This window comes from Caretta caretta, chromosome 3 (assembly GCF_965140235.1).
Source record: "Caretta caretta isolate rCarCar2 chromosome 3, rCarCar1.hap1, whole genome shotgun sequence".
NCBI classification, from domain to species: domain Eukaryota; kingdom Metazoa; phylum Chordata; order Testudines; family Cheloniidae; genus Caretta; species Caretta caretta.
The window spans coordinates 6,472,643-6,499,309 of NC_134208.1; the positions used below are offsets into that span (position 1 = coordinate 6,472,643).

The 26,667-nt window shown below is 56.0% G+C and overlaps 1 protein-coding gene across 7 annotated transcripts; it reads left to right on the forward strand.

Moving 5' to 3' along the window:
- Positions 1-3,876: 3,876 nt before the first annotated feature.
- Positions 3,877-25,996, forward strand: STMN4 (stathmin 4). Of its 7 annotated transcripts, XM_048845862.2 has the most exons (7): positions 3,955-4,013; positions 4,228-4,290; positions 13,481-13,552; positions 14,569-14,664; positions 19,091-19,299; positions 20,737-21,016; positions 24,094-25,996. In XM_048845862.2, exons 3-7 carry the CDS (start codon positions 13,540-13,542, stop codon positions 24,210-24,212), a joined length of 717 nt encoding a protein of 238 aa, XP_048701819.1. In that variant the 5' UTR covers positions 3,955-4,013; positions 4,228-4,290; positions 13,481-13,539; the 3' UTR covers positions 24,213-25,996. The 7 variants fall into 7 exon arrangements, with proteins under 7 accessions (XP_048701818.1, XP_048701822.1, XP_048701823.1 ...); XM_048845861.2 differs by lacking the exon at positions 4,228-4,290 and having other exon boundaries at positions 3,877-4,013; XM_048845865.2 differs by lacking the exon at positions 4,228-4,290 and having other exon boundaries at positions 3,877-4,013; positions 19,094-19,299.
- Positions 25,997-26,667: the final 671 nt, after the last annotated feature.

Sequence of the window (26,667 nt, forward strand, 5' to 3'; positions counted from 1 at the left end):
GGATTGTCTCAGTCCTCCTGTCCTTCCAAGAGCCTGGCTGGTCTGCATGGTTTCTTTACCTCCCCTGCCATGGTTACATGCCACTTATTTACCCAACTGATGCTCCCTGCCCCAGAGGTGGCTGCCCTTTAGAGGTGCTAGATGTACAGAGAACCAGATCCTGGTCCCACTGAAGTCAGTGGCAAAATTCTCATTGATGTCGAGAGCACCAGGGTTTGGCCTGCAGCCCCGCTGTAGGCGGTCCTTGAGGATGACGGGTGCTCCAGGGACAGAAGATTGTTGAATTCCACCATCCAAGACATAGCAGCTGTGAGAGGGGGTTGAACAAAGAGCTGGACATGCAATACGGAGAAGACAATCCTTTGGATTTGAGTCCTTTCAAACTAGAAGGGTGAACAGAGTGACTGGCTCTTCCCATGCGTTTGGGGACAATAGCGTTTCAACGCAGTCTGGCCAGGTGCTCTGTCTTAGGTGCCTGCTCTCATCCTCAGCCCACTATTCCAGACGCTCTCTCTGCTGGCCTCTCACGTTCTTTGCGGGCTTCCTATAACAGTGACACTTAGCTCTTATCCAGGCATCTCTGACCTGGAGGGCCATGCTGGTGACCTCTCGCGAGGCTGACTTGAACTCCGTTTGGACTGCAGTGCACAGCCTGGTACTGTTTGTCCCTGGAGCATTTTCCCAACGCATTAGCTGCAGCTGCAGGCTTGCGTCCCCGGCTGCATTTGAGGACAATTCTGCCCTGGTTCAGCAGCACTCACAGCCACATTACAGGAAAATCGCTCCCCAGAGGCACGGAATGTGGGCCAGCCAGATGTGCTGATCTGGGGCTGTGACTGCGATCGGCACATAGGAGGTCACGGTCGAGGATCTGTGCTGGGCGCGAGTTTGGTGAAGCGGAGCTGTGGATTGCTTTGGGGGGATCCGTTGCAGGTGGAAAGGAAAGCCATGGGAAACATTGGAGGACATGAGCGAGATGTTGCTGGTGGAAAGGAATGCACCAGTCTTCCCCCTTGTTCCCTGGCTTTTCAAGTCTTGCGGGGATGGGGCTTATCCTGCTGCAGCCTTAACGGTCATTCCCCATTGGTTTTGTTTGCCAGTTATAATTTGTATTGCCGTAGCTCAGGCCCCAGTGGGGATCAAGGCCTCATTGTGTTGGATGCTGCACAGACAAGACACTGTCTTTGCCCAGAAGAGCTTCCAATCTAAATAGACAAGAGAGGCCCAGGACTCTTACCTGACTTTCCAGGTGGGGAACGGAGGCAGGGAGAGATGGACTGATTTGCACACGGTCACACAGGGAGGCTGTTCTTTTCCAGCAATCACCGGCCATGCTGGGCTGGGGTCTGTTTAGAGACAGGCCTGATGTCTCTCGGGTCTTCTGCCTCTGTGAGCCAGCCCAAGCTCCATCAAGGCGGGTGGGTGGGGGGATGGGTTTGGCGTCCGTGGTTCTGGGGAGACCTTCTCCAGTGCTCTTGATGCAGATGGGGCGACCTCGCCCAACATCTCCAGGAGCCCAGCCTAGGTGCAAGAGAAATGTGGATCGATTGATCAGCTCAGAGGAGGGAGGCTGCCATTCCGGGGACTCCCCACTCCTGGGCTTGCTATGTTCTCATGGGGACCAGAGATGCCCGTCCCACTCTGGCTCCTGCTAACACATTTTCTACAGCAGAACTCCACCAGGCATGGCGCTGCTGATGGAAATGAGCAATGGATGATATTGAGCAGCACACGCCTGGTGCAGGCAGGGACAGTCAACACAGCTCTGTGTCAAGGCATCAGCGAATCTCCACGGCCTGCCACGCCCCTGCTAGTCCAGTCCGATCATTGCACCTGGGTGGTGATGGACTTGGACACACAACTCTCAGTCCTGGAGTTCAACTGCCCTCTGCTCTGCCCCTCTCCGCTTAGCTCTGCTGCATCTTCCTCTGCTCTTCAGCACATTTTGCTACTCTAGACCTGAGCAGGGGACAGATCATTCTGCCAAACTGCCTGGTATTTCTTATGATGAGAACTAACCTCCGGACTGGGTTGCCCTCAAACCCAAGTCACATGTACGCCTGATCAGGCTATAATAAATCCAATCTCAGTTCCACCCGCGTCATTCACCTTTCTCCCTTGAGTGGAAGAGTTTATTCCTGTAATTGAAGATTTGTGGTCCATGGATTAACTCTGGAGTTAAATGAACTTTCAGACAATTTAAATCATCCACTTTAATTTTCTGGTCCTCTGAATATCCCAACAGAAATCCGGAGCAGATCGGAATGGCTTTTGCTACATTTCATCCCAGGGTTTATCATTTTTATGGTTTTTAGACTGTTTGGCATTTTCCAGCCATGAATCAAGTTCCTCTGGAATTTGCTTTGCAGATCCATTTATAATGATCCATGGATGTAAACACAGGTGTCACACTTGTTAACCAACCAGTTACCTGTGGCAGTCAGAAATGGGGCCCATGACCGTGAGCTCCGGAAATGCAGCCCTTGAGGAGGGAAGGAAGCAGCTCCTCTGCTATTGAGAGGGAAACAAGATACGTAATCTGGTCTGATGCACTCTGTGCAACAGAGGACAGCACAGCATGTACATACGCAGTCCCCTGGAGATGTAGGGCTGGGGATCATTGCTCGACATGGCTGACTATGAATGGATTGCAATTAGGACGGGGTGGATTGGGTCTAGGAGAAGGACATGCCTGTGGTTAGTGCACTGGGTAGAGACTCAGGAGATCTAGGATCAGTTCCCAGAGCTGCTCCAAACCCCCTGCGTGACCTTGAGCCGCTCACATTGTCTTTCTGTGCTTTTGTTCCCCAGCTGTAAAATGGGGATAATGATCCTTCCTTTACGTCCTATTTAGATTGTAAACTCTTCAGCCCTGGGATGATCTCTCGCTATGTGTTTGTACAGATCCTTGCCCGGTGGAGCCCAAACGCTGTCATGGCCTTGAAGTGCTACTGTAATATTAATAATAAACGACCACCCCAAACTTTACCTCAAACTGGAAGAAAACCAGCAGCATCTGACTTTGGAGTGCTTAACTGTGTGACTGGAAGGGTCCCTTAATGTGGTTTTTAGTGGAATTTCTGAGGTTTATTTAAAATAAATGCCAGGATTTGGAGCTATTTGACTGGGCCCTGTGGGAATAGGTGCGAGCTCAGCAAGGCCAGGGCAGTTTGGGAACTCTGGCCTCATTTAGTAAATAAACAAATTAATTAATAAAAGGACGATTAATTAATTAATTAATTAAATTAATTAATTAATAAAAGGACGATTTACCCTGAGCAGCAGGAAAAACACCGGGGGAGATGCAGTAGGGGCTGTGAGGTAGCGGGGAAGGCTCATTATTTCAGACTTTTAAAACTAGCCTGGACAAAATAGTCTTTTCTGTCTTATAGGGGCAGGTTCCCTGGAGGCCTCACTCCCCTGAAGACAAGGGAAATAAACCAGCTGAGAATCTGACCCCCGCCGTGGGGTGCATGACAGATTGAGTGAGATCTGGCTGATTTTTCATCCTCTGTCTCTTTGTTTGTTTAATGGTGGCTCAGGTCCCCCCAGTGCCCTTTGGACGGGGAGCAGGAGCTGGACTTTGGAGTCTCTTCAGGGCAGGGACCGTGTCTCCCTGTAGGTGCAGGTTCAGTACGTGGCACAATCGGGGCAGGATCCTGGCTGGTGCATTTGAGGATCCCTGTCATGTCCATTAATAGGGTTCTCCAAAGTTGCCCCGGATCTCTCCAGCCAGCTTTGCTCTCTCCCAGCCTCTCCCCCGGAGTTGAAAATAGCTTCTTTGTGTGACATCATCCTTTGGGTACCTGGCCTGCAAGGAGTTACTCAGGCAATCCCTGCTTCCCTGACAAGAGGCTGCCCAATCAGCAAAGGCCCTGGGCTCGGCCAATCGGCTGGCTCGGAGGTGATGTCATGGTGAGAGGCTGGCAAGCGGGGCTGATGCTGGCAGGAGCCCTCAGCAGCAGTAAGTGAATGAGTAGCACCAGGAGCGACAGACAGAGCAGGTGTTGGGGGTAAGTCGCTAAGGAAGGGGAAGCAGCGAGGAGCTCAGGCAGGGAGGCCGGCATGGGGGGGTCTGTTGCTTTGATGGGTTTGAACCCTGGGATCCCAGGTGGGTTGTGCCCGGCATTGGGTTAGCAGGACAATCCCATGGGGAGGAAGTGGCGCGAGGGGGTTTTACAAAACCGATTGGCACCGTTTGCCGTCTTTCTGTTCCATGTCTCCTAGACGCCCGGGCTGGGTCTGAAAGCGCCGTGATCCCCCACGTGCAGAGTGGCTCCCCGTCGTTGGGTGCGTCCAGCTGCAGGCTCCCTCTTTGTCTGCCTGTCCTGTCTGACTCCCACGTGCTGGCTCGCTCTCACCCCTTTGCTTTGCTGCTTGGTGAGGCACAGGCTCCAGTACCTCTAGCAGCATCCAGGAGTGGTAGCCACTGGACCACTCCAAGAGAGAGACTCCCAGCTCCACCCCAACAGCTGGGCACCAGCTCCCTCCTCCTCCTCATCCCAGAGCTCATCTGTGCTTGGAGCAGGGCTCCCTGTGCCCAGCTGGTGGGTGCATCCCCCCAGGCAGAGAGAAAGGGCAGTGAGTCCAAATCTAAATGCACTGGTTGGTTTTTTCCTTTGAAAAGTGGGTGCCAGCCTTTACTCTGGGGCTGGATCCTGTATGTTTGACGTTTTCTTTCATACTAATCTGTCTAGCCATAACCTGGATTGCATGGGATTTTCTCTCTCTCTCTCTCTCTCTCTCTGTGTCTTTCTTTCCTGTTCAACCCCACAATAGATGCATTGGGCCTAATTCTGATCTCCAGCTGGTGTAAATGAGGAGTAGCCCCACTGAAGTGAGTTTACATGGGGGTAAAGTCAGTGTACATGGGATCAGGATCAGGCCCGTTGAGTTCAAGGCTTGCCGGCTGTACGCTGGCAGGTCTCTCTGATCCCACTTCCCAACTGGCAGAGAGGAGGGCTGCAAATTCCTGCCTCCCTGTCCACGCACCCCACCCAACCTTTGGGTGGAAAACTCCATTAGCCCCAAGTAGAGTCAGTTAGGGTCACTCCATGCTTCCGGAACATGCCCCGAGGATGTCGCCTGTGGGGGCAGCCCCACCTGAGAGCCAGCTGGGGTGGGACGGGATGGCAGGGGCCTGGACCGGGGGTTCCCAGGTGGGACGTCCCGAAGACGGAGAGTTCCAAAGAGGCTTCCCCTGCCTTACTAGATGGGAACAGCTGGTACCAAAGCAGCAAGAAGTGAAGAAGCAGCCAGGCTGGGGGGAGGGAGGATGCTGTCAGTGCTGGAAAGGGTTCGGGGGGCACAGTCTGCTTTATTGATGGAGGCAGGAAACGATCTTTCCTTGCAATGTCTTTAAATATTATTTCAGATGGGGAGAGGCAGGTGAGAGAGAAGAGGACTGGGTGGCAGCTGGAGGGCACTGAGCTTTTAAAAGCTGAACCAGCCCTGGAGAGGGTGGAGGTTTCCCCGCCTGGGGAGGGCTGTGCAGGCAAATCGCACCAGCCCTTCCAGACGCACGGACGCCTCATTGTTCAGCCCAGATGAGCTCATCTGGCATTATGCAGGGCGGCTGCTGCTTCTGTCTAGCAAACAGTAGTGCTCACAGCAAAACTCAATGGAAGTCGTCAGTGGGTTTGTTTTAACCATCAGCGCCTGCTTCCACAGTCCTGGTGGGCTCCCTGCCCCGCAGCCTGCCTGGCCCTCAGGCTGTTTCAAGCTGTGATGCTGGTACCCCTCAATCCTGACCTGCAGCCCCCCAGCTATTCCAGCCTTGGGCTCCCTACACAGCCCTGTCCAGGCCCCTCACTCCTGACCTGCAGCCTCCCTGCTATCCCAGTTCTTAGCCTCTCTTGAGTAAAGAGGTACAATGTGGAGATTTGTGTGGCGATGCTGGGAGATGGACAAACATCCACTGGGGCCTGGGAGGAATCGTTTCAAGCGTTCACTTCAACCAGGCCTTCAGAAGGGCTAGCCCGCGGGCCCTGCAGCACACTTCTTCATTAGCCGCTGAGGAAGGTGCCTTTAAATCGGAGCAGAGGGGTTCCAGTCAAGGTGGCCGGGCTGTGCACGCTTGGCCAGGCTGTCCCCACGCTGCATGGCACGTCAGAGCCCCTCCCGCGTTTTGTAACTATGTCGGCCTCGAGTGGCAGCAGCCACCCGTGGGATCAGCCCGCACACTGCTGCAGCGGGGGAAATTCCCCCTTCGCTGAATAGGGAGCAGCCTGGGTCGGGGGCAGTAGGTCTGGGCCCTGGGACGTCTACGCTGCCCCAGCATGTGGCTTCGCTTGGTGCCCGGGAGTTGGGGGAACGATGGGTTAACGACTTCTGACCTATTTCGCGAGTCTAGGTTTTTCCAGAGTACCCGTCGCAATGGCAGCAGGATTCACTCCACCAGTGACACACGTTTGGTGTTCAGACACCAGCACAAACCGCTCCCCGCCATTAGCCCCTTTCCCATGTGGCCCAGCCTATCCCGGCTAGCGTGACATCCCCGGAGAGGAGCGCTCTTTGCTCAGCCCTGGCTGTGTGGCTGGGGCTGTCCAGGAAATAACAGAGTTTTACAGAGGGGTTTCCATGGAGAGAGGCCAGGTGCTTGCAGAAGAGAGGGACCTCCCCCCCCAAGACCCTTGGATGAGTCAGGTGTCGGCCCACTGCCACTGTAGCCTAGGACAACCCATTGGTCTTCAATGCACGTGTGGTTTCTGACGGGAGAGCTAGAGGGCCAGGCGGGGTGACCCCAGGGCCCTCTGTGATCTCCAAACCCAGAGGATCAAAGAGCAGTTTAGCAAACTCTCCTCCTGCTGGGATGTGACTAGGTCTCTAGCGCGCCGGGCCACGGGGCTTCCCCTGAGACAAGGCGATGGGGATCTGAGGGATATGGAGGGTCGATGGCGCTCACCTGTGGCTCAGGATCAAGGCACCTCAGCGGGGGTGAGGGGACTGGGATAGCAAGGGGTGCTGCGGGCTAGGATTGAGGAACTTCGGGGAGGGGGATCTCAGGACAGAGATGGCGGGGGGTTGCAGGTCAGGATTGAGGTGCGTCAGGACTGGGACAGCAGCGGGGGCTGCAGGTCAGGAGTGAGGGGCATGGACAGGGCTGTGTGGGGAATGGGATCTCCCAGGACTGGGATAGCAGGGTGAGGGGGGGACTCTCGGTTGGGACTGAGGTGCAGCACCAGAGCTGTGTGTGAGGAGCCCATGGCCAGGTTAGCAGCTGCAGGCCTGCTCTGAGATGCACAGAGGTGACCTCATTTATCCTCTGTCTCTGGGCATTAAAGAGCCCTGGCTCGAAGCCAGACCGGCGTGGCCAGCAGGGTTACTGTCATTTCCGAGTCCTATCGCTCTGACAATGTGCTGGGCCCTTAGTGACCGGGACGTGCCGCCCACAAGGCCGAGGAAGATAGGAGCCCTCACAACAGGGAGGAAACCCCTTCCTCTGAGACCTCCCTCCCCTCCACACCACCCCAGCCCCCCCCCCCACCAACCCAGGCTCCATAACAAGGAGGCTGGGTGGCTCCTGGAGATTTGCTGGGGCAGATCCACTTGGGTTCTGCTGCTTCCCCAGGTAACAGGGGGCAGGCAGGTTCTTAGCTCCCCACCTGCCGTGTTCTCTCGTGATCCCAACAGGGCACTGCTCAAAGCCTCTCCCCCCGGGCCTGTCACCTCCTGGCCATACCTCGCTATTAAAGAGGAAAGTTGTCCCCATCTGGGCCCTGCTTCCAGACCTGCCTGGTCGGTGCTGCCCCAGACCCAGGCGAGGGGCGGGAGCGCGCGGGCTCGATCAGATGGGGCTCGGTGAGCCGCCCAGCGATTCTGCCACGGCTCCAAACCCAGCCCATTCCCCCAGCTGGAGGAAACAATCCACCCATTGTCAGCACGCCAGCTCACAGCCAGCTCCCCGGGCCTGGCACGAGGCCAGGCCCATTGTTTGGGCTCCTCTTTCCCCCTGCTGTGGGGTTTGTTTACGTGGCACAATGTTGACCCGGGACGGGCTGGTTCTTAGAGCCGGTTCTGGATGCCAGGAGGTACCCGGGGGCCCACAGCTGGCTGCACCGGGGGCCCTGGGCCAGTCCAATGCCAGCTCAGAGACCTTAGCTACTGCACTTTGCATGCCAAGAAGAGGGTGGCACAGAGGACGCTGCTTTAACCGCTAACACCCTGGAGCAATGCCGACATGCATCTGCAGCCCCCCCCCCATCTCTCCTGCAACCCCGCCCTCCCCCCCCAATGACTGACGCCCCGTCCTCCATCAACAGACCCACCCCTCTCTCAGGCACCTCACCTGACCCCCCTATCCAGCCCACTGCAATGGATTTCTCCATTGCAGCCCACTCCTGCCCCCACAAACACACACACGAGGGTCGTCAGTTACAGCACATCCCTGCCTGGTGTTGGGCCAGGAGCCAGGACATTTGGCACCAGCCCCCTCCGCACTCAGCACTTCTCTCCAGCGTAGGCAGCTGCCACAGCTGGTAACCTGGTCGCACGCCCTGGAACAGGTCAGTTCAATAGGGCATAGCAAACCTGGCTGGGAATTGCATTGCCTGCCCATCCCTGGCTTGATAGCTCTTGGAAAGCAGTTTAGAATCATAGACGATCAGGATTGGAAGAAACCTCAGGAGGTCATCTAGTCCAACCCCCTGCTCAGAGCAGGACCAATCCCCAACTAAATCATCCCAGCCAGGGCTTTGGCAAGGCCTTCACTCCCTCTGTAGACTTTCAGTAGCCAGCTATCGAGCCAGATTCGCCGGGGACTCAGCCAGAGCTTGCAGACCTTGCTGGATCTTTCACTGAGCCTGGCCCAAGCCCTGGATTTGATTGATCCTTAGGGACTGAGTTCGTCCTTATTATGAAAGTCTTGCCCAGCCCTGGCCTGAGCAAGGTGAAGGGTGGGGCTCCTGGCATGCAGGAGATATGGGTTCTATCTCTTTCATGGCCTTTTTGTATAAGCTGGCACCAGATTCTTAACAGTTCCGTGCCTCAGTTTCCCCATTTGTAACAACGATGGTGAGTGCTTTGCACTTTCGGAACTTTGCACAAAAACTGCTATCTAACTATACACTGTTATTAGCCTTCCTGGGTAGCGCCTAGAGATGTCAGCAAGTCTGGGCCCTCAATATGCTGGATGCTTTACAAGCATATAGTATAGCCCCAGGGAGCTGGAGATCGATAAGGTTCAATCTATTATTAGCCTCCCAGCCTCCCTTCTGGGTAGGTAACTATTATTACTTCCTTTTCAGAGATGGGTAAACTGAGGCACGCAACCTGCCCAATGTGGCAGAGTGGAGTCAGTGGCAGAGGTAGGGCTGGAACCCCCGAGCCTAGAATCCACAGCCAGAAGGGACCATTTATGCTCATCTATTGCGGCCAGTGCTCTCCCTCGCCCAAAGATTCCTGCATCAAACCCAACACCCTGGGCTGCTGAGCAGGGGCTTTTCATGCACAGCCCCCGGGCACCCTCCTTTGGAATTAGCCAGGCCAGGGCTCGGCCTTGGCAAGGCTCTCTCGTTAGCGGAGCCAGTGCAGTGGGGAGAGTGGGGTTCAGGCCAGCCTCGGCTGCTGCCCCCCCCATCTGACATCGGGCTTTCCAGTGGCACTCAGCGTTGGCCCAGCGCCACTCCCACCAAAGTCAATGGGCATTTTATCGTTGAAGCCAGCGGGATGTTTACCACTGACCTCAATAGGAATGGCATTGGGTTAACATTGAAAACCCACCTGTCACTGCGCTGTGCCTCGGTTTCCCATATGTGTACGATGGGGCTGAAACTCTTTCCCCACCTCCCTGGGCCAATGCAATCCGAGGGGCTTTGAGATCTGCAGAAGGAGGGTTCTGCAGCAGGGCTAAGAGCTATTACAACACCCCCTACTTTGGGGGCCAGCTCCTGATGCTGCTCAGAGACCAGCTGGAGCTGGGGAGAGCGGGGCAGCGGGATGAGTACAGGAATAAAGACCTGTGCCCTGGGGGAATCAATCGGGGACACTGGGAAGAATTTTAATTGTGGTCCCTTTTCCAGCACTGTTCTGGGCGACCCATTTAAAGAGAGGCCAGCGTCTGTTTTTATCCACTGTACCCGGGCTGGGATAGTACAGGGCACATCGCATCCTGCCAGCCTGGCCTCCCGGCCGGGGGGTGGGCGGGTCACAGCTCAGAGCAGGGCAGGCTGAGAAGCCGCTGTGGTGGAGAGCTGTTTAGTGTGAGAGCAGGCCAGCATCCTTCCTCTGCCATGATCACCAATTAAAGGCCAGACGGGACTTGTCTGCCTGCCTGAAGACCCCAGGCCACAGACAGAACTGCACCTGGAGATCAGACGTCCCATGGGGCTAAGCTAGGTAAGCAGCTGATCTTTATTGTAAAGGCTCCAGGTGACAGAGGGAGGAGGTATTTTTCATTGGTGCATTTTTCATAGCTGAAAAACCTCTTTTTGTTGACAATCAACACCAAAACCTATTTCCCTTCGAGAAAGCCAGTCCCGCTTGCTGTGCTTCTGCACCCTGGTTTGTTGTTGTAGGGTTGCCCATAAGCAAGACACACATTTTACCTTAGGTCTGGTATTGCAGGGCAGCTCTGAGTGTGCTGGGCTGCACCTGCTGCTTTGTTATTGTAGGGTTGCTTGTGAGTGTTGGCCTCCACCCACTGGTTTGTTGTTGCAGGTGGCTGCGTGGATTGGCCACGCTGATTTATTATGGTAGGGCTGCTCAGGAGCGCTGGGCTGCCCCCTGCTGGGTTATTATTGTAGGGTCACCTACTGAGTTGAACTCGCTGATTTATTTATCAGCGGGTTGTTCGCGAGTGCTGAGCTTTTCAGACTGGTTTGTTATTGTAGGGTTGCTTGTATGATGCGGCAGCCACTAATAGTTTTGATGTGCAGGGCGGAGAAAGGTATGAAAGGGTTTGCTTTGACAATGAAAAGAGATGATCTAAAGAGGCGTTTAGAAAGAGCTCTTGGTGGGAAATCATACCACGTCTTCCCAACCTTGGCCATGCCCGCTATGCAGAGAGAGCCTGCGGGAACCAATCCACAGTCACATGCTAGGGGTCGGGGAAAGCACCGGTGCTGGGGAAGGGGAGCAGAATCCGAGACTGGGGTCATCCGATTGGCTTGAACCTCAGGACAGGCCTCTACCAACTGAGCTAAGGGAGTAACTGCTGCCCCGGTGGGGGGGTCTCTCGGCCTTGGGAATTAATTGTGCCACGTCCTGGTGTATTATAAGGAAAAGAAATTGGACTCTGGGCTCTGAGACGGTGCTGATTCCAAACACAAGAGGCATCAGCTGTGTAACGTGGTGGGGATTCACGGGCCATGCACACGTGGCTGAAAGACCGGGAGACGCCTGCGCCCTGTAGGAGAAATAACTTCACTGGTAAATTACTTCAGTGGCATATGCCCCAGTAGTCGAATGGGTCTTTCCAGGCCAGGTTGCCAGCTCCTGGGCAGTGGTCTGAGGGATCCTTTGTGTTATGAGTAAATCTCACTGAGTATCGTTAGCAATGAGTATCAGACTCCCCTGCCCATTGTCCTCCACCTCGCACTGCGCTGCACCCCTGCAGGGATGTGTGCCTGGCCGGGTACCCCCCGACCTGTACGAACTTGGACAAGCAGGGAGCGAAAGCTGGAATATGTGACCCACAGACCCATATAGGCCCTGCTGTGCTGGCCGCGTGTGGTCTCTGAGGGCCGTCGGGCGTTACGTAACGCTCCAGCTGTGGGACCTACGCCCCGTTTCAGCGGCTCCTTCACTGCAGGGAGGGAAGAAAAGCGGCTTTGTCTGCTCCGGTGGCTGTTTTTTTCTTTGCTTTGTTTGGCTTCCGAAAGAACGGTTTGCATTGTCCTGATTGCCCCCCTCCTCACCTCCTCCAGCTCTGCTGATGCTCCTCAAGCCTGGCCCACAATGGCCCCTGTTATGCCAGTGCTGGGCTCCCTCCCCCCCAGCTTGGCTAGTACGATCGCTGCAGGGCAAGTGTCAGGTGCATCAGCAAAAGGAGAGGGGGAAGGGGTGGGTGGGTCGGTAGGCACGGGAATAACATGACAAGCTGCACGTCGGGTCTATGGGGCATTGGCACAGCAGGGTGTAGGGAGCCAGGGCTGGGATAGCAGGGGGCTGCGGGTCGGGATTGAGGGGCGTTGGCGCAGCTGAGCAGAAGGGGGCAGGGGATGAGGCTGCTATTGAACACGGTCACCTGGCAACCGCCTCGGCCCGCAAGGCCCCGTGAGCCCGACTCGAATGACGGGGCTGGAGGAGGGGGTGGGCATATGCCCAGCTCAGCCCCCGCTGTGGGGTTACTGGGCACGGGACCTGGCGAGGCCTGATTGCCTTGGATTAGCTGGGCCGCCACCTCCTGCCCCGTCTTCACCAATCTATCCCCTTCCCCGCCATTAACCTCGGGCTTCCTCGGCTGGGGGGCCGGCGAGCCCAGCTGAAGGGGATTCTCCTCCCCAGCGAGCCGTCAAACGGGCCCGTCCTGGTGCCGTGAGGCTGCATCCGCTGCCATGACTCAGGCCAGCCTTCAGCCATCTGGGGCTCCTCCAGGGGCCCCCCGAGGCTTGCAGTGGGCACGGGGAATTTGCAAGGCCGGTCCATGAGCAGTGCTGCTTAGAGCCAGGATGGCCTAGTGGTAGCACCGGACTCCTGGATTCTCTCCCTGGCAAGCCACTTCTGTGTTCCTAAGGCCCTGTGGGGTCTCACTGGCCACTCTGCACGGTGGGGACCAGCCCACTGGTCTCGCAGTGCGGCTGGTTGGCTCGGCTCCCTGGTGTCTTGAAGTGCCCTGAGCGCCTGGGGTTTGAATTCTGTTTAAAGGACATCGCTGGTAGAAATGCAAAAGGGGGGGAACATCATGGAGGCGAGCAGGGTGTGGGCTGGCAGTGAGCCGGGGGTGGGGGGAGGTCTGGGGGGGTGCGTGGTTGGGGGGGTGGGGGGGTCGTATATTGAGGGCACCGGGTGCGTGTGTTTGTGGGTGCGGGGCTGTTTGTGTCTCCGATGAGAGAGAGAGAGAGTAAATGGTATTTGTGCGGGGAAGGAGACAGAGGGGGTGGAGATATCCCACCTACCCCGGGGGCGGCTGGAGTGTTTGAGCAACCCTTTGTGAGGGGGGGTATATATGGAGAGTATTTGCAAACTGGATACTAGCAAAGGTCTGGCTGTATCCACGGGGCTGGGCAGAGAGATGTGCGGGGAGGGAGTGTTTGTGTCCCTGTGTGTGAGTATGTGTGAGTTTGTGTCCCTGTGTCCCTGTGCATGTCTGCCTGTGTGCTCGTGAGTCAGTGTATATTGTGGCCAGACAGGTGTGTCCATGGATCACGTGTGGGTGTTGTGTACCTATGAGCGGCAAGGCGTGGGAGCTGTGTTCATAAGGGTGCTGATGTCCGGCTTGCGTGGCTGTTTATGTGTGTGTGTGTGAGCACCCTGCTTGCCTAGAGTGCCGCTAACAGGAGCCCTGCTGAGCACTAACCACCTGGTCTCTTTGCTCCTGCAGGCCCCGAGAAAACTTCTGGCCACACTTGATTCCCAGCCTGCAGAAGGAACCTGAGCACCATGACTCTGGCTGGTACGGACGTGCCGTGAGATACCCCCAGCCCGCGGCACCTCACTCCCCCTGCTACAGGCGTCTAGCCCTGACCCCTTTCCTGTGGGACAGGCAATGGCCTTCGTCTCCATCAGCCACGTGCAGGGCTGGGGGGGATGAGGCATGGCCGCACGCTCGCCCCGCTGGGTCCCTAGCCCCGGCAGGTGCCTAGAATCACTCCAGCCTCTGTTCCTTTTGAGTTTCCTGGGAGAGTCACCTGGTTAAATTGGCAGCTCAGAAGATGCAGGAGGTGGCCCACATAGAGATGGGCTCAACCCCCCCCCATGGGCAATGCCCACGCCTCCCAGCGCACTCCTAGGGGGCTGCAGCGAGGAGGCCTGGGTGTTGCAATGCAGTCGAACATGCCTGGCATGCCGCTTTGCTCTCCCACCTCCTCATTTTCCCACTGCTGCCACCACTCAGCGCTCCGGGATCAGGTCACAGCTTCCCCTGATTCTGGGGTGCAACCCTGGGGTTTTGCTTCACCCCGGCAGAGCTCCGCAGACCCAGTCTTGCTGCTACAACTCCAGCAGGGGGCAGGCTTCCTGGGGCTCTGTTCCTGGTCCACTCTGCCTCAGTTTCCCCTGGGACAGCAACACTTGCCTGCCTTTAGGTCCAGTGGCTAATGGGTGTGATCACCATGACAAGTGATGTGAAAAGTGAGGAGCTGTTGGTATAAAAGAAGTTTACCAAACTCAGCAGCACAGGACCTGTCTCAGCCACCATCCCACCGATTTCACTGCTGGAGGGGAGGGCTTGGAGCCGTGGGTTTGGAATCCCTGCCCGCAGTGAACCTGTTCGTCCCCTTGAGACAGACAAGGAGGGTTTGGCTCTGGGGTCCTTCCTGGCAAACCTCCTCTCTGCCCCGCAGCTGCTCCATCCCAGAGGTGGCTGCATTTCGGTCAGGGAGACGTGTGCAGGGCGACTCAGAGCAGGCCGGATTCTCTGGCTATCAGCCGGGACTGCGGAGACTGACTCTCCCAATGGTGTTTTCGCAGCGTACAAAGAGAAGATGAAGGAGCTCCCCCTCGTGTCCTTGTTCTGTTCCTGCTTCCTGGCCGACCCCTTGAACAAGCCAGTGTATAAATACGAAGGTAGGTCACTCAACCGCTTGCTCCTGTTAGGAGATGGGGGGTGGAGGGGGACCAGTGCACATTCATTCCTTCTGGTATTACCAAGGGCCTGCTGTGGGGAAAACAGCTGGTCTCCTGGGGTCCCCACCTGTCCTGGACCCTGCATGGCTCTATCCCACACAGCAATCATCAGTCTGGGTCAGGAAGGGCCCCCGAGGGTGAGGTTCACACCGGCTGACCCAGAGGCATCCAGACCTGGCTGGGGCTGTGCAGCTGGTGAGGGCCGCCTGCTGGCAGAAGGGAGGATGACACCACAAAGTTTGGTGCGAGAGAGTTTCACTCGGCTCTCGTAGGAACAGCTGGGAAATCCCTTAATAAGGAGGTTTCAGAGGAACAGCCGTGTTAGTCTGTATTCGCAAAAAGAAAAGGAGTACTTGTGGCACCTTAGAGACTAACCAATTTATTGGTTAGTCTCTAATTGGTTAGTCTCTAAGGAGCCACAAGTACTCCTTTTCTTTTTGTTAATAAGGAGGGCAGAGGCAGGAGATCAGCTAGACCGAGCTCGTCTGGAAAGCAAACTAGCTCGTCACAACCCGCACCCCGGATCAGGGCGATGATTGAATCCCACTCCTTCTGCCCCAAAAGCCACTTCAGCTAAGGGAGAGACTCCATGAGCTGGTAGCAGGAGGAGGCTGTTATCCTCTAGCCAGACCAGTGCCTGGAATGGGACGTCACCCCTTTAGCCAGTGTATTACTAACATCAGTGATATTGGTCGCATCTGCTGTTCTTTCCTCAAAGGCCTTTCTCTCCTGCCCTATAATTAGCCTGCAGAACCCACTCTCGCTAATCGCTATTAGCTTAGCACAGTTTAAAAAAAACCCACTGGGCATTTATGTGATGAAGCACAGCCTCTGGCTAGGATAACAGTGATCAGGGCCATCCACCCTCATGCTTCCTGGTACAGACGGATCACCACATGGGATCAGGAAGAAATTCACCTTCCCTTCCCTCAGGTACAAAGGAATTTCACCATGTCAGAAGCATGAAGCATTGGCGTTTGTCAAAGACAAGCTACCGGAATAGGTAGCCCATTGGTCTGTTCCTTTCAGACAGGAACAATCTTCCTTGAGTCTCCCTTCATCTTACTTGTATTGTAAGGATCTAGAGGCAGGGCGCATGATTTCCTGGGTATTTTCTATGGCACTGTGCTCCCTGCGGGCACTCAGCAGATGCTAGAGAATAATAATAACGTTGGCTCTGGCTCCCACCGGCGAGGAGTCAGAAATGCAAGGCACTGACAGTGGGCGTTTCCACAGATTGATTTTAGGGAAGCCACAGCTAGATGGATCATTCCAGGTGACTCGCATTGGCAGACCCAGTCATGCTCGACAGCAAGGATCCATGAGAATTGGGCATCACCGCCCACGGAGTGGCCGGTTCCCGACCACCACCACCTGCCGGGCCCCTTACACCTTCTGTTCTTGTGTTGGCGCGCAGTGTTAGGTCACTCTGGAAGGCGCTGGTCCCAAGCAGCAGAGAGTCTAGCTTTCCGGATTGCCACAAGGACTGGCTCATGCTGAAAACTGGGCTCTTGGCTGCATTGTAGCCTGTATGGTTTCATCTTCTATTGCCAAAGCATAGGATCATAGAGCCATAGAACCACAGGGCTAGAAGGGACCGTAAGGGTCACCTAGTCTCACCCCTGCCAAGATGCAGGATTTGTTGTGTCGAAACCATCCAAGGCAGATGCTCTCCAGCCTCCTTCTGAAAACTTCCCGTGAAGGAGCTTCCACGACCTCCCCAGGCGTCTGCTCCATTGTCCTGCTGTTCTTACAGTTAGGAAGTTTTTCCTGAGGTTTAATCCAAATCTCAAAAAGAAAAGGAGTACTTGTGGCACCTTAGAGACTAACCAATTTATCTGAGCATGAGCTTTCGTGAGCTACAGCTCACTTCATCGGATGCATGCCGTGGAAACTGCAGCAGACTTTATTTATACACAGAGAATATGAAAAAATACCTCCTCCCACCCCACTGTCCTGCTGGTAATAGCTTATCTAAAGTGATCATCAGGTGGGCCATTTCCAGTATAAATAAAGTCTGCTGCAGTTTCCACGGCATGCATCCGATGAAGTGAGCTGTAGCTCACGAAAGCTCATGCTTAGTGGAGGGTGAGAAAACCTGGATTTGTGCTGGAAATGGCCCACCTGATGATCACTTTAGATAAGCTATTACCAGCAGGACAGTGGGGTGGGAGGAGGTATTTTTTCATATTCTCTGTGTATAAATAAAGTCTGCTGCAGTTTCCACGGTATGCATCCGATGCAGTGAGCTGTAGCTCACGAAAGCTCATGCTCAAATAAATTGGTTAGTCTCTAAGGTGCCACAAGTACTCCTTTTCTTTTTGCGAATACAGACTAACACGGCTGTTACTCTGAATCCAAATCTCCTATCCTGAAGTTTGATCCCATTGCCTCTCGCCCTGGCCTCTGTGGCAAGAGAGAACAGCTTTTGTCCATCTTTTTTATGCAGTCTTTCAAGCATTTGAAGACTGTTATCATGAAGACCACTCTCTTGTCTCCCCTTCATCTCCTCTTTTCCAAACTAAACATGCCCAGATCCTTCAGCCTTTGTTCGCATGGCTTGTGTTCCCCACCTTTCATCATCTTTGTCGCTCGCCTCTGGATCCTTTCCAGTTTCTCTCCATCCTTTCTATGCAGTGGTGACCAAAATTGGACACAGTTCTCCAAATGAGGCCTATCCAGCACTGAGTAGAGGGGTACTAGCATTGCCCGTGAGGTGCATGGCATGCCTCTGTTCATGCAACTCAAAATTGCATTTGCTTTTTTTGCAACAGCATCACATTGCTGACGCATGTTGAGGTTGTGATCCACCACAACTCCCAGAGCTGGGCGCGTTTTTTGTGTGTGTGGCAAATAGCTGTAGTAGGTTGTTATCCTCTAGGGGGATCAGTCCCTGGAATGGGACATCGTCCCCTTAGCCAGTGTGTGATTCACAGCAAATTCACCAAAAATACATTTTTCAGGTCAACAAAACTGCTAGTGAGTTCGGGTTGTATTCAGCAAATAGTTTCTGCCAGAAAAAAAAGTGGGGGGGGGGGGAAAGCTTTTTTGAAATGTTGGAACAGTTTGTTATTTAGCTAATTAGAGAGAGAGAGAGATGAAAAACACCTCCCCAAAAAAACAACTGAAACAAAATGAAACAGCATTTCATTTCTGGGTCAAACTTAACATTGTGTGACTCAACGATCCTCCCCCCGGCCCGGCTCTTCATTTCAGCACAAAAAAACAAAATAAGTCAGCTTCAGTTTGAACCAAACCAATTCCCACCCCCCTACCCCCAGCCCAGATTTTTCGGTTCAGCCGCCAGACCGAAAAAAAAACCCCTAATACATGATTCCCTTCTATCTGCTCTAAGCTGAACCTTGCCCATGAAGGGCCATGTCTCCGCAGGGGCATTGCCTGTACCCTGGCACTCTCCTGCTCCTCCCAGCCAGGCCCACTCCGGGCCCATTGTAAGCCAGGCCAGCCCGCAGCCTCCTTGCCAGGGACAAGCCGTGAAACCGGCTGTGTTTTGTGCTTTGAACAATGGACTGGCACAGGGGGGCGGGGGGCGGAGGGTGAGCTGGTGGGTGTGTTGGCTCAGAGAGGGTGATGGAACCTGAGACGAGAGGGCGCGTGAGTGAGAATGAGGAGATAAGGGGTGAGGAAATGGATGAGTGACCGGTGGCTGGTGTGTAACGGGGAGTGTGTGTGTGACTGCGGGGGGAAGCGTGGGTGAATGTCGGAGGAAAAGAGCGGTGAATGGGGATGAGTAAACCAGGAGGAGTGTGAACATGAGCATAGGGGGTGAATGAATGCTCGGTGCATGAGGATATGTGTGTGAGTGTGTGTTAATACTGGGGAACTGAAGGTGTGAATGGCTGCTGGAGGACTGAGTAGGTGTGCGCTGGTGTGAGTGGATGGCAGAGGATTACGCTTGAGTGGATGTGAGTGTGAGCAGCTGGTGGGGAACTGAGTGTGAGTGAGTGGCTAGTGGTGGCGGACCGTGAGTGTGCAAGTGGGTGTGAGTATGCAAGAAGGCGTGAGTGGCTGTGGGGGGTTGAGTGTGTGTGTGGCTGCAGAGAGGTTGAGCGTGAGTGTGTGAGCCAGTCCGACTGCATGGCAGTGGGTGCAGTGTGTGGGTGGTGCAAGCAAGTGTGAGTAGCTGGGGGTGAATGTGCATGTGGATGGGTGTGTGAGCGGGTGAGTGTGAGCAGGTGTGACTGAGTGGCTGCAGGGGTGCTGTGAGTGTGTGAGCGGCTGCAGGGGGCAGTGTGAGTGTGCGAGCAGGTGTGGGGGGGTGAGTGTGTGAGCGGGTGTGCGTGGCTGCAGGGGGCAGAGCGAGTGTGCGAGCGGTAACGCCTCTCTCGCTCGCTCGCTCTCCCAGCAGACACCGTTGACCTCACCTGGTGTGTCATTTCGGACATGGAGGTCATCGAGCTGAACAAGCGCACCTCGGGCCAGTCCTTCGAGGTGATCCTAAAGCCGCCGTCCTTCGACGGGATCCCCGAGTTCAACGCCTCCCTGCCCCGGCGGCGCGACCCCTCCCTGGAGGAGATCCAGAAGAGGCTGGAGGCAGCCGAGGAGCGGCGGAAGGTAGGCAGAAGGGCCCCCGGGGCTCGCGCTGCGGGTGGCGGGAGAGAGGCCCTGGGGAAACGTGGGGCGCTGGTGTGTCATGGCGTGGGAACAGCTGCAGAGGATTCTGGGAAGAATCTGAGCAGGTCCCTGGGGACGCAGTTGAATGTAGTGGGCTCACGGGGTGAAGAACTCACGACGCCCGGCCCCGCGTCCTCCTCCAGACGGCGCAGCCCATAGGGGGGAAAGGGCAGGCTCCGTGCAAAGCCACGGTCAAGCGCCTTCTGCCATCACCAGGGCCACTCTGCTGCGGGCGCTCGTCCAGCCCGGGCAGGCATCCCCCAGTGGGCATGTGCCACCTGGCTAGCTCATGTGGTTTGCCGGCATGTGAATTATTGATCATCCTTCAGCAGCCCCCACCATTACGGTGGCCAGGTGCCCAGTTTTCGATTGGAAAGTCCGGTCGAAAAGGGGACCTGACGGTGTCCGGTCAGCTCTACTGACCGGACACTCAAAGTCCGGTTTATGTAGGCGGGGGTGGGGGGGAGGCACCGGGTCATCACCCGCCCCAGCCCCTACTCACCCGGGGCCACCTCCTACTTGCATCGGGCAGCTGCGGCTCCCAGCCCCGGCTCTGCAGGCAAGTCCCTCCTGAGCGGGTGGGAGGGGAAAAGCAGCGAGCAACAGAAAGCGGGGGAAGAGGAGTGGATGGGGGCAGGGCCATGGGGGAAGGACGGGGCAGGAGCTGGGCTTTTGGGGGGGAAGAGGCAGGGCAGGGGTGGTTCCAGCACTCCTGCTGGAGTGTCCGGTTTTTAAATATTACCAAGTTGGCCACCCTACTCTCCGCTGACCCAGCCACCAGGAGCTCTGCTGGGCAGCAGTTCGGCTCAGCGCCAGCCTCTGAATCGCCCTTCGCAGGAGAGGGAGTTAGAGATGCCCTAATGGGACTCTCCCAGCTCTCGCTTCTGCTAGTCACACAGGGGGGACAACCCCGGCCCTGCCTTAACTCCATGCCAAGCTCTGTCCTCAGCACCCTTGGGCGACTCCACTGAGTCCAGCGGGGCCCCATGGGCGCACTGGGAAGGGGTGGGGGTAAGACCTTGCACTGATTCTTTCTGGCCAACGCTGCAAGCTCCCCCCGTTGCTTGGAACCGGGCTGTCGTGAAAAGCTGGAGGCAGGAAAACACGTTCGCACGTAGCATGGGCTTGTGGAATGACAGGCAGCTTGGCCATCACTGGGCTTTGAACCGTGGGAGCTAAGAGCTGGAGTCGCCGCACCTTGAGCTAAAGGACTAAGGCCGAGATCCTCAAAGGTATTTAGGAGCCTAACTCCCATTGAGTTAGGCACCTAAATACCTTTGAGGATCCAGGCCTCAATCTCCTAGGCAGCAGCTGTGGCTGGGGTGGAGCGGGGGTTATGTATCGCAGGCTGAACAGCTGGTTCCACTCGTGACTCAGGCACCTCGCTGTCCCCAGCGGGCCCGGGACTCTGCGTGGCTCTCGCCCAGCCCTCAGCCGGCTTGTCCTGTTTGCTTTGTGGGTGCAGTACCAGGAAGCGGAGCTCCTGAAGCACCTGGCGGAGAAGCGGGAGCACGAGCGGGAGGTCATCCAGAAAGCCATCGAGGAGAACAACAACTTCATCAAGGCAGCCAAGGAGAAGCTGGCACAGAGGATGGAGTCCAACAAGGAGAACCGGGAGGCCCACTTAGCGGCCATGCTGGAACGCCTGCAGGAGAAGGTGAGCGGAGGGTGCCAGACCCAGGGCCGCGAGGAAAGGGCATGGCAAGGCGCAATCGATGCACCCAACAGGTGCCCTGGGGTGTCCCGTATTGTTATTACATCTCAGTAGCACCCAGAAGAGCCAAGATCAAGGTCCCCATTGTGCTGCACAAACACTTAGTAAGAGACAGGCCCTGTCTATTCAGACTGTAAAGACCGAGGCAGGGTTATTAGGCCCTTTGGACAGAGGGGACACTGAGGCCAAAAGCGATGACAGGCCAGATTTTTAAAGGGATGTAGGTACCGAAACAGACAGACAGGCGCTTAAGTCCACCAAACTGGTGCCACTGACCTCATCAGAGCTACGGCTCAGGTCCCGCTTAATCCCCCGGGGGCTGAAGCTTCAAAGCGATGTAAACCCTGACGCCGCCCCCGCTCGGAGACCCAGTTTGAGCTGAGGCCCTGAGCGGGATTCCCAGAGGAGGCAGGGGACCGCCTGGCTCACCAGCAGCGCCTGGTCCACCAGGCCGGCTCTGAGCCAGGCCTAAAACCGGGTACCTGTCAGACCCCGCAGCAGGAGGGCCAGAGACAGGCCACCCAGAGATAAGGGGGGCAGCACCACACCCACATGAAGGACAGCCACTCAGGGAAATGCAGGCCGAGCAGGTGAGCGGGACAGGCGGAGGAGGGTTTTTCGGCTGCTAGGGCCCTTAGCTTAGCTGACTCAGGTGTCTGACTCTGGGGGAGAGTTCACAGCTGAGGATCCCACCCGGAGACATCCATCTCTCGCCCACACCTGCTCAGCCACTTAGCCCCTAACCCTTCCCCGCCCTCTCCTCAGCATTTCACTCCTGGCTGGCCTGCTTCAGAAAACCCCCTTTTTAGGGACTTAACGATCCCCCTAGACCCTGCAGGGAGCCACCAAAATCAGGGCAGAAAGTTCTGCTTAGCAACGGGTCACCCAGGGGCTGGGCCTCGTTCTGCTCTGCTGGGCAACACCTAAACCCCTTTCCCAAGCTGGCCCCGAGTGATTTGCTCAAGGCCAAGTCTGTGGCAGAACTGGGAACCAAATCCTGCTCTCCTGAGACCCAGCCCAGTGCATTGCCCCCGTCCCTCGCCATGCCGTCCCCTGCTCCCCTGGCTCCACTTGGGGCTGGTTCCCTCCTAGCTCTCTTTAATCTCGGCAGCTTCATTCTTAATTGCGAGGGGGCCAGCTGCAGCTGCTGGTGTTGGGGGTGGGTTTGGGCAGGGGGTCTGCACCACGTGACTCATTGGGCCCAATCAGCGCCTCCAGCTGCTGGGTAGCAGCAAGATAATCACAGACTGGAGCAGGAATCGGAGTGCGGTGGGCGGGAGGGAGATGGGGGAGCTGCCCGGGAACCTGACTCCCATCAGTACAGAAGCACAGATTTTGGGGTCCGCGCTGAGAGAGGGCCAGCAAAGGCAGCTGCCTTGTTCAGTGATGATCATTTCCCTCGACCGCCTGCCTGTTAATCTGACTTGGGCTGGTGTTAAGTGATTGCCCCTGTCCCAATGGAAAGGGAGGGGTCATTGGTAACCCCACCATCTCTCTCCTTCCCTTCCCTTTGCCTGCCTGGGAGGGAGACTCCAGTCCCAGAAACCCACCGCTGGGATGGGGCTTTCCAAATGGCGGTTCCTATCCCTCTCTCCAGCGCCTCTCTGAAAGGCGCTGAGCTCAGAATAGGGTGGCAGAGCAGGGTGACCTTCGGGGACAGCCAGGCAGTTCTGGACAGGAGTCAGAGACAGGCCAGGCAGACAGACAAACAGCTGGGCTTGTCGGCTAGCTCACGAGGGCAGCTGCTGGCCCCCTTTTCCATCTCGTGCCAAGGCATGTCCACTGAATCTCTCTCTTGGTCTTCCCCCAGCCGCCGATCCAGGCTGGTCTATGTCTCAGTTTAAGGTACTTCGATGGCCCCCTTATCTGAGCACATCACAGCCTTTACTGTCTTTCCCTTTGGACGGCAGGGCAGTGCGATGAGTCCCATTGTCCAGATGGGGGAACTGAGGCATAGGGCGCCTGGGGCAAAGCAGGGATTTGAACCCAGGTCTCCCAAGGCTCAGACGATCACCCTCACCATGGGTCCCTCCTTAGAGACTTCTCTGCTGCTTTGTCCAGGCTAGTTTGAAAGGCACCGAGCAAAGCGACGCCCAGCACCTTCCCAGGGAGACTCCACAGCCTGGGAAACGGCTCATTCTAAACATTCATTTGCTCCGTTTCACCTCCTGTCTCCTAAACCCAGCTCCTGGGGCTGCCCTATATGCAGTTCCCCTGCTCCTGGGTTACAGCACCCCCGCCAGGTGCCATCCACAGAGGACAGCACCCTGGTACAAACCAGCGAGGAGGCCTTGGCGCACACACTCCCCCGTGGGCCGCACCCCTTGAACATTAATAGACCTCTTCTAGCTCCTGGAAGAGAGATAAATAAATCCATCCCAACTCCAGTGCACCAGGTCCTGCTCCTCCGCCAACTCCTCTCCTCACTAGCCTCCTCCAAACACCTTCTCCAGCCTTCACCTTGTATCCGAGAGTGAGACGGAGAAGACCAGTCGAAGCACGCGTCTACAATGCAAAATGAGAAACCCGCGGCTGGCCCATGCCAGCTGACGCAGGCTCGCAGGGCTGTAGATGTTTTGTCTCGGGCTGCAGCCTGAGCTCTGGGACCCTCCCACCTCGCAGGATCCTAGAGCCCGGGCTTCAGTACAAGCCTGGACGTCTACACGGCAGTTAAACAGCCCTGGGAGCTGAGCTCCACGCGCCTGAATCAGCTGCCATAGGCCAGCCATGGGTTTTTAATTGCAGCGTGGACATGCCCTGTGGGACATGCAGTGTGGTCTTGTCTGATCAGCTCCGCCTTTCTGGATCTGGGCCAAGGACTATCCGTGCCTGGGCACCAGTGCAGCCCTTAATAATCATGACACTGGTGGCTTTGGTGGTGTTACACGGGGGAGGAACCTGGGCCACCACCCTCTGTCCTTGCTTCCCAGTCAAACCGCTCCACAGTCCCCTTGTCGCTGCCCATCATTGAGTCCTGAAGCCCAGCACACTAACAGGGTCCCCCTTCCACCTTCCCCCAGGACAAACATGCGGAAGAGGTGCGGAAAAACAAGGAGCTCAAGGAAGAGGCCTCGAGGTAGAGAGGCCAGGACGGTGGCGGTTTGGACTGACAGCTCCGGTGAAGCTTTGCGACCGATGACGGGGAGTTCCTCTGCTTGCTTTGTTTGTGAATGTAAAGATTGACCAGTGAAGCCATCCTATTTGTTTTGGGGGAGGGCGGGGGGATGGGGAGGAGAGAGATGGGGCAGGGGGGTGTTTGTTGGAGGGAGGATGGGGGGCGGGAGGGAATAGACACACCCCGTTTGGGAAGTCTACAATCCTCTCCACGGTTTCATTTTTACTTCCTCATCATTAGTGTCTAAGAAAGAGTCCAAACGAACAAAGGGTCGGTGACGCTGGAAGTTAGGGGAGGTGACACGACGGGGTGGGAGAGGGATGTGCAGCGTGGGTGAATTTAATTTGGGGATCAGTGCCGAGCGGACGGGGCTGCCCTGTCTGCATCTCTCTGTAACTGTGGGCAGGAAAGTCGTCTCTCGGGGGTGCGTGTAGCCTGTTCTGTGTTTGCCATGAACTTTGGTCATCAATACAAATGAAACATCTCCTTTTGGTGTCTCGGTCTTATTCTTCTTTCTGTCTCTAACGGCAGGCCTGTCGGGGGTCTGGCACTGTTTGGCTTTGTTCTTCCCAGAAGCTCTTGCAGTCTTTTGGAAATAATGCTCCTCCAGCAATTCAGTATTGTCAGACATTAATTAACAGGTTCCCCTCCCTCTCTCCCCCCACCAATGAGAAACAATAGCTTCCTAGGATGGCATTATCTGCTGGTAGGAGACACTTGTTTGGCTATAGTGAAGTGAAGTTCAAAATCCCTGTGATCTCCCTAAGAGTGAGGATTTGTCAGATAGAGCCGGGATGTCTCTTCTAATGAGAGATCCCTTTTTCTAGGTATGGAGCAGCAGAAAATCTTGCTGCAGTTTGGAGTGAGGAAAGCGGAGGGAGGGCAGAAGGCACCTGTGGCTGGGATTGCGGGGAGAAGAGACATTCAGCTCCATGGTGAGCTAGAGAGAATCCAGTGCAGGGCAGCAGAAGCGATCCTGATGCAAGGAGTAGAGATGAGGGGGGCCTGAAGGAGCCCAGATGACAGCAACAGGGAAGACGGGGGTGGGTATCTGATCATAGGTTATAACTAGCTTCAAGCTAGCTGTGTCCATGGAGAGGAGAATTACTGCTGAGGCCAGCAGGACAAGGAGTGACGTCCCGAAGGGAAGTGAGGAAAAGCTGAAGCTAGATATTCAGAATGGTTTCATCCCAGCTGGGAGGTGGAGTGGGCTCCTGGAAGAGATGGTGGGTGCCTCCTTGTTACAGAGTTTCAAGGGCACATTAGTAAGGAAGATAGTGGAAAAGGGTTACCTCCAGTTCCCTGGGCCGGGTTGCACTGAAAGACCAGCCAGTGCTGGTGTTCACAGCCCCGTGTGCGGGGTTGACCTTCCCTCTCACTCCTAGAAAAAGCAGAAAGGCTGAGGCGGGGTCCATCCAGCTCTAAGCCAGAGGGCAGAGAGCCGGAGCATGGAGCCTCTCTACTCCAGCAGGCCTGCAGACAGAGCCTTCCAGCTAGACCGAGCCCTGTGCACCACATCGGTTTCCCACAAGTGAGGTCTCGCTGGCCACTACAGCCGGATAAGGCCTTTAGGGCATTGATTAACTGAGAGACCTTGATAAAGTGGCCTCTCTGGAGCTTTTATGATGAGAGCAATTAATCAGGGCCCCACTCTTCAGAGACCAGCTCGACACAGGATCTGGCTGTGGGAGCTGCGGGGAAGGGGTGGGGAAGAGGCAAGGGGGGTCTGTTCCAGATGTGGCACCAGCTGTCTTTTTGTATACAACCATTGTAAATAAACTGCCTTGGCATTTCTTTCCTTTCTGTGATCTGTGCAGTGTCTCGGGTGCATTTTGTGCCGTGGCCTTCTGGCTCTCCTGTGTGTGTGTGTGTGTGTGTGTGTGTGTGTGTGTACACCCATGCAGTGAGAGCGGGGTGGGAGTTTATAAAAGAGCACATGGCCAGATCAATGAGTTAGCCAGTGGAGCTGCCCAGCCCCATGGCCGTGAGGTGTTCCCAGTAGTACCTGGCTGCCTGTGACATCACTCAAAGCCAGCTGTTAGTGGAATCTCTTTCCTTCTGGGACCCCTGGGGCCTGGCCTGCACGGCCCATGGGCTACGACCCAGACCCCTCCTACTGTGCATTCAAGGTGGCGCAAAGCCCAGACCCCCCCACCAAACAGCCGTAGCTGTTCGACATGGAGCTGTAGGCAGCTTGAAGGCCATACATGTCACTAAAGGGACAGCAGGTTGCTCTCGTGGCAGCTCCCAGTGTGATTCAGGAGAGGACGCTTGGCAACCAGTGGTGACTGGTATTGAAAACCAGGGCCATAGTCTGCATCCACCCACGAAACGTGAGGACAGAACCACAGGGGTCTCTGAAGGTCACCTGCCCTTCCTGGTACCAGCCCCTGCAATCCCACATTCAACCCCTGGAGCAGCTCCCTGCTAACTCATCAGGATACCCCTGCCTGCAGCATCCGCCAAGCCCATCAGCGAG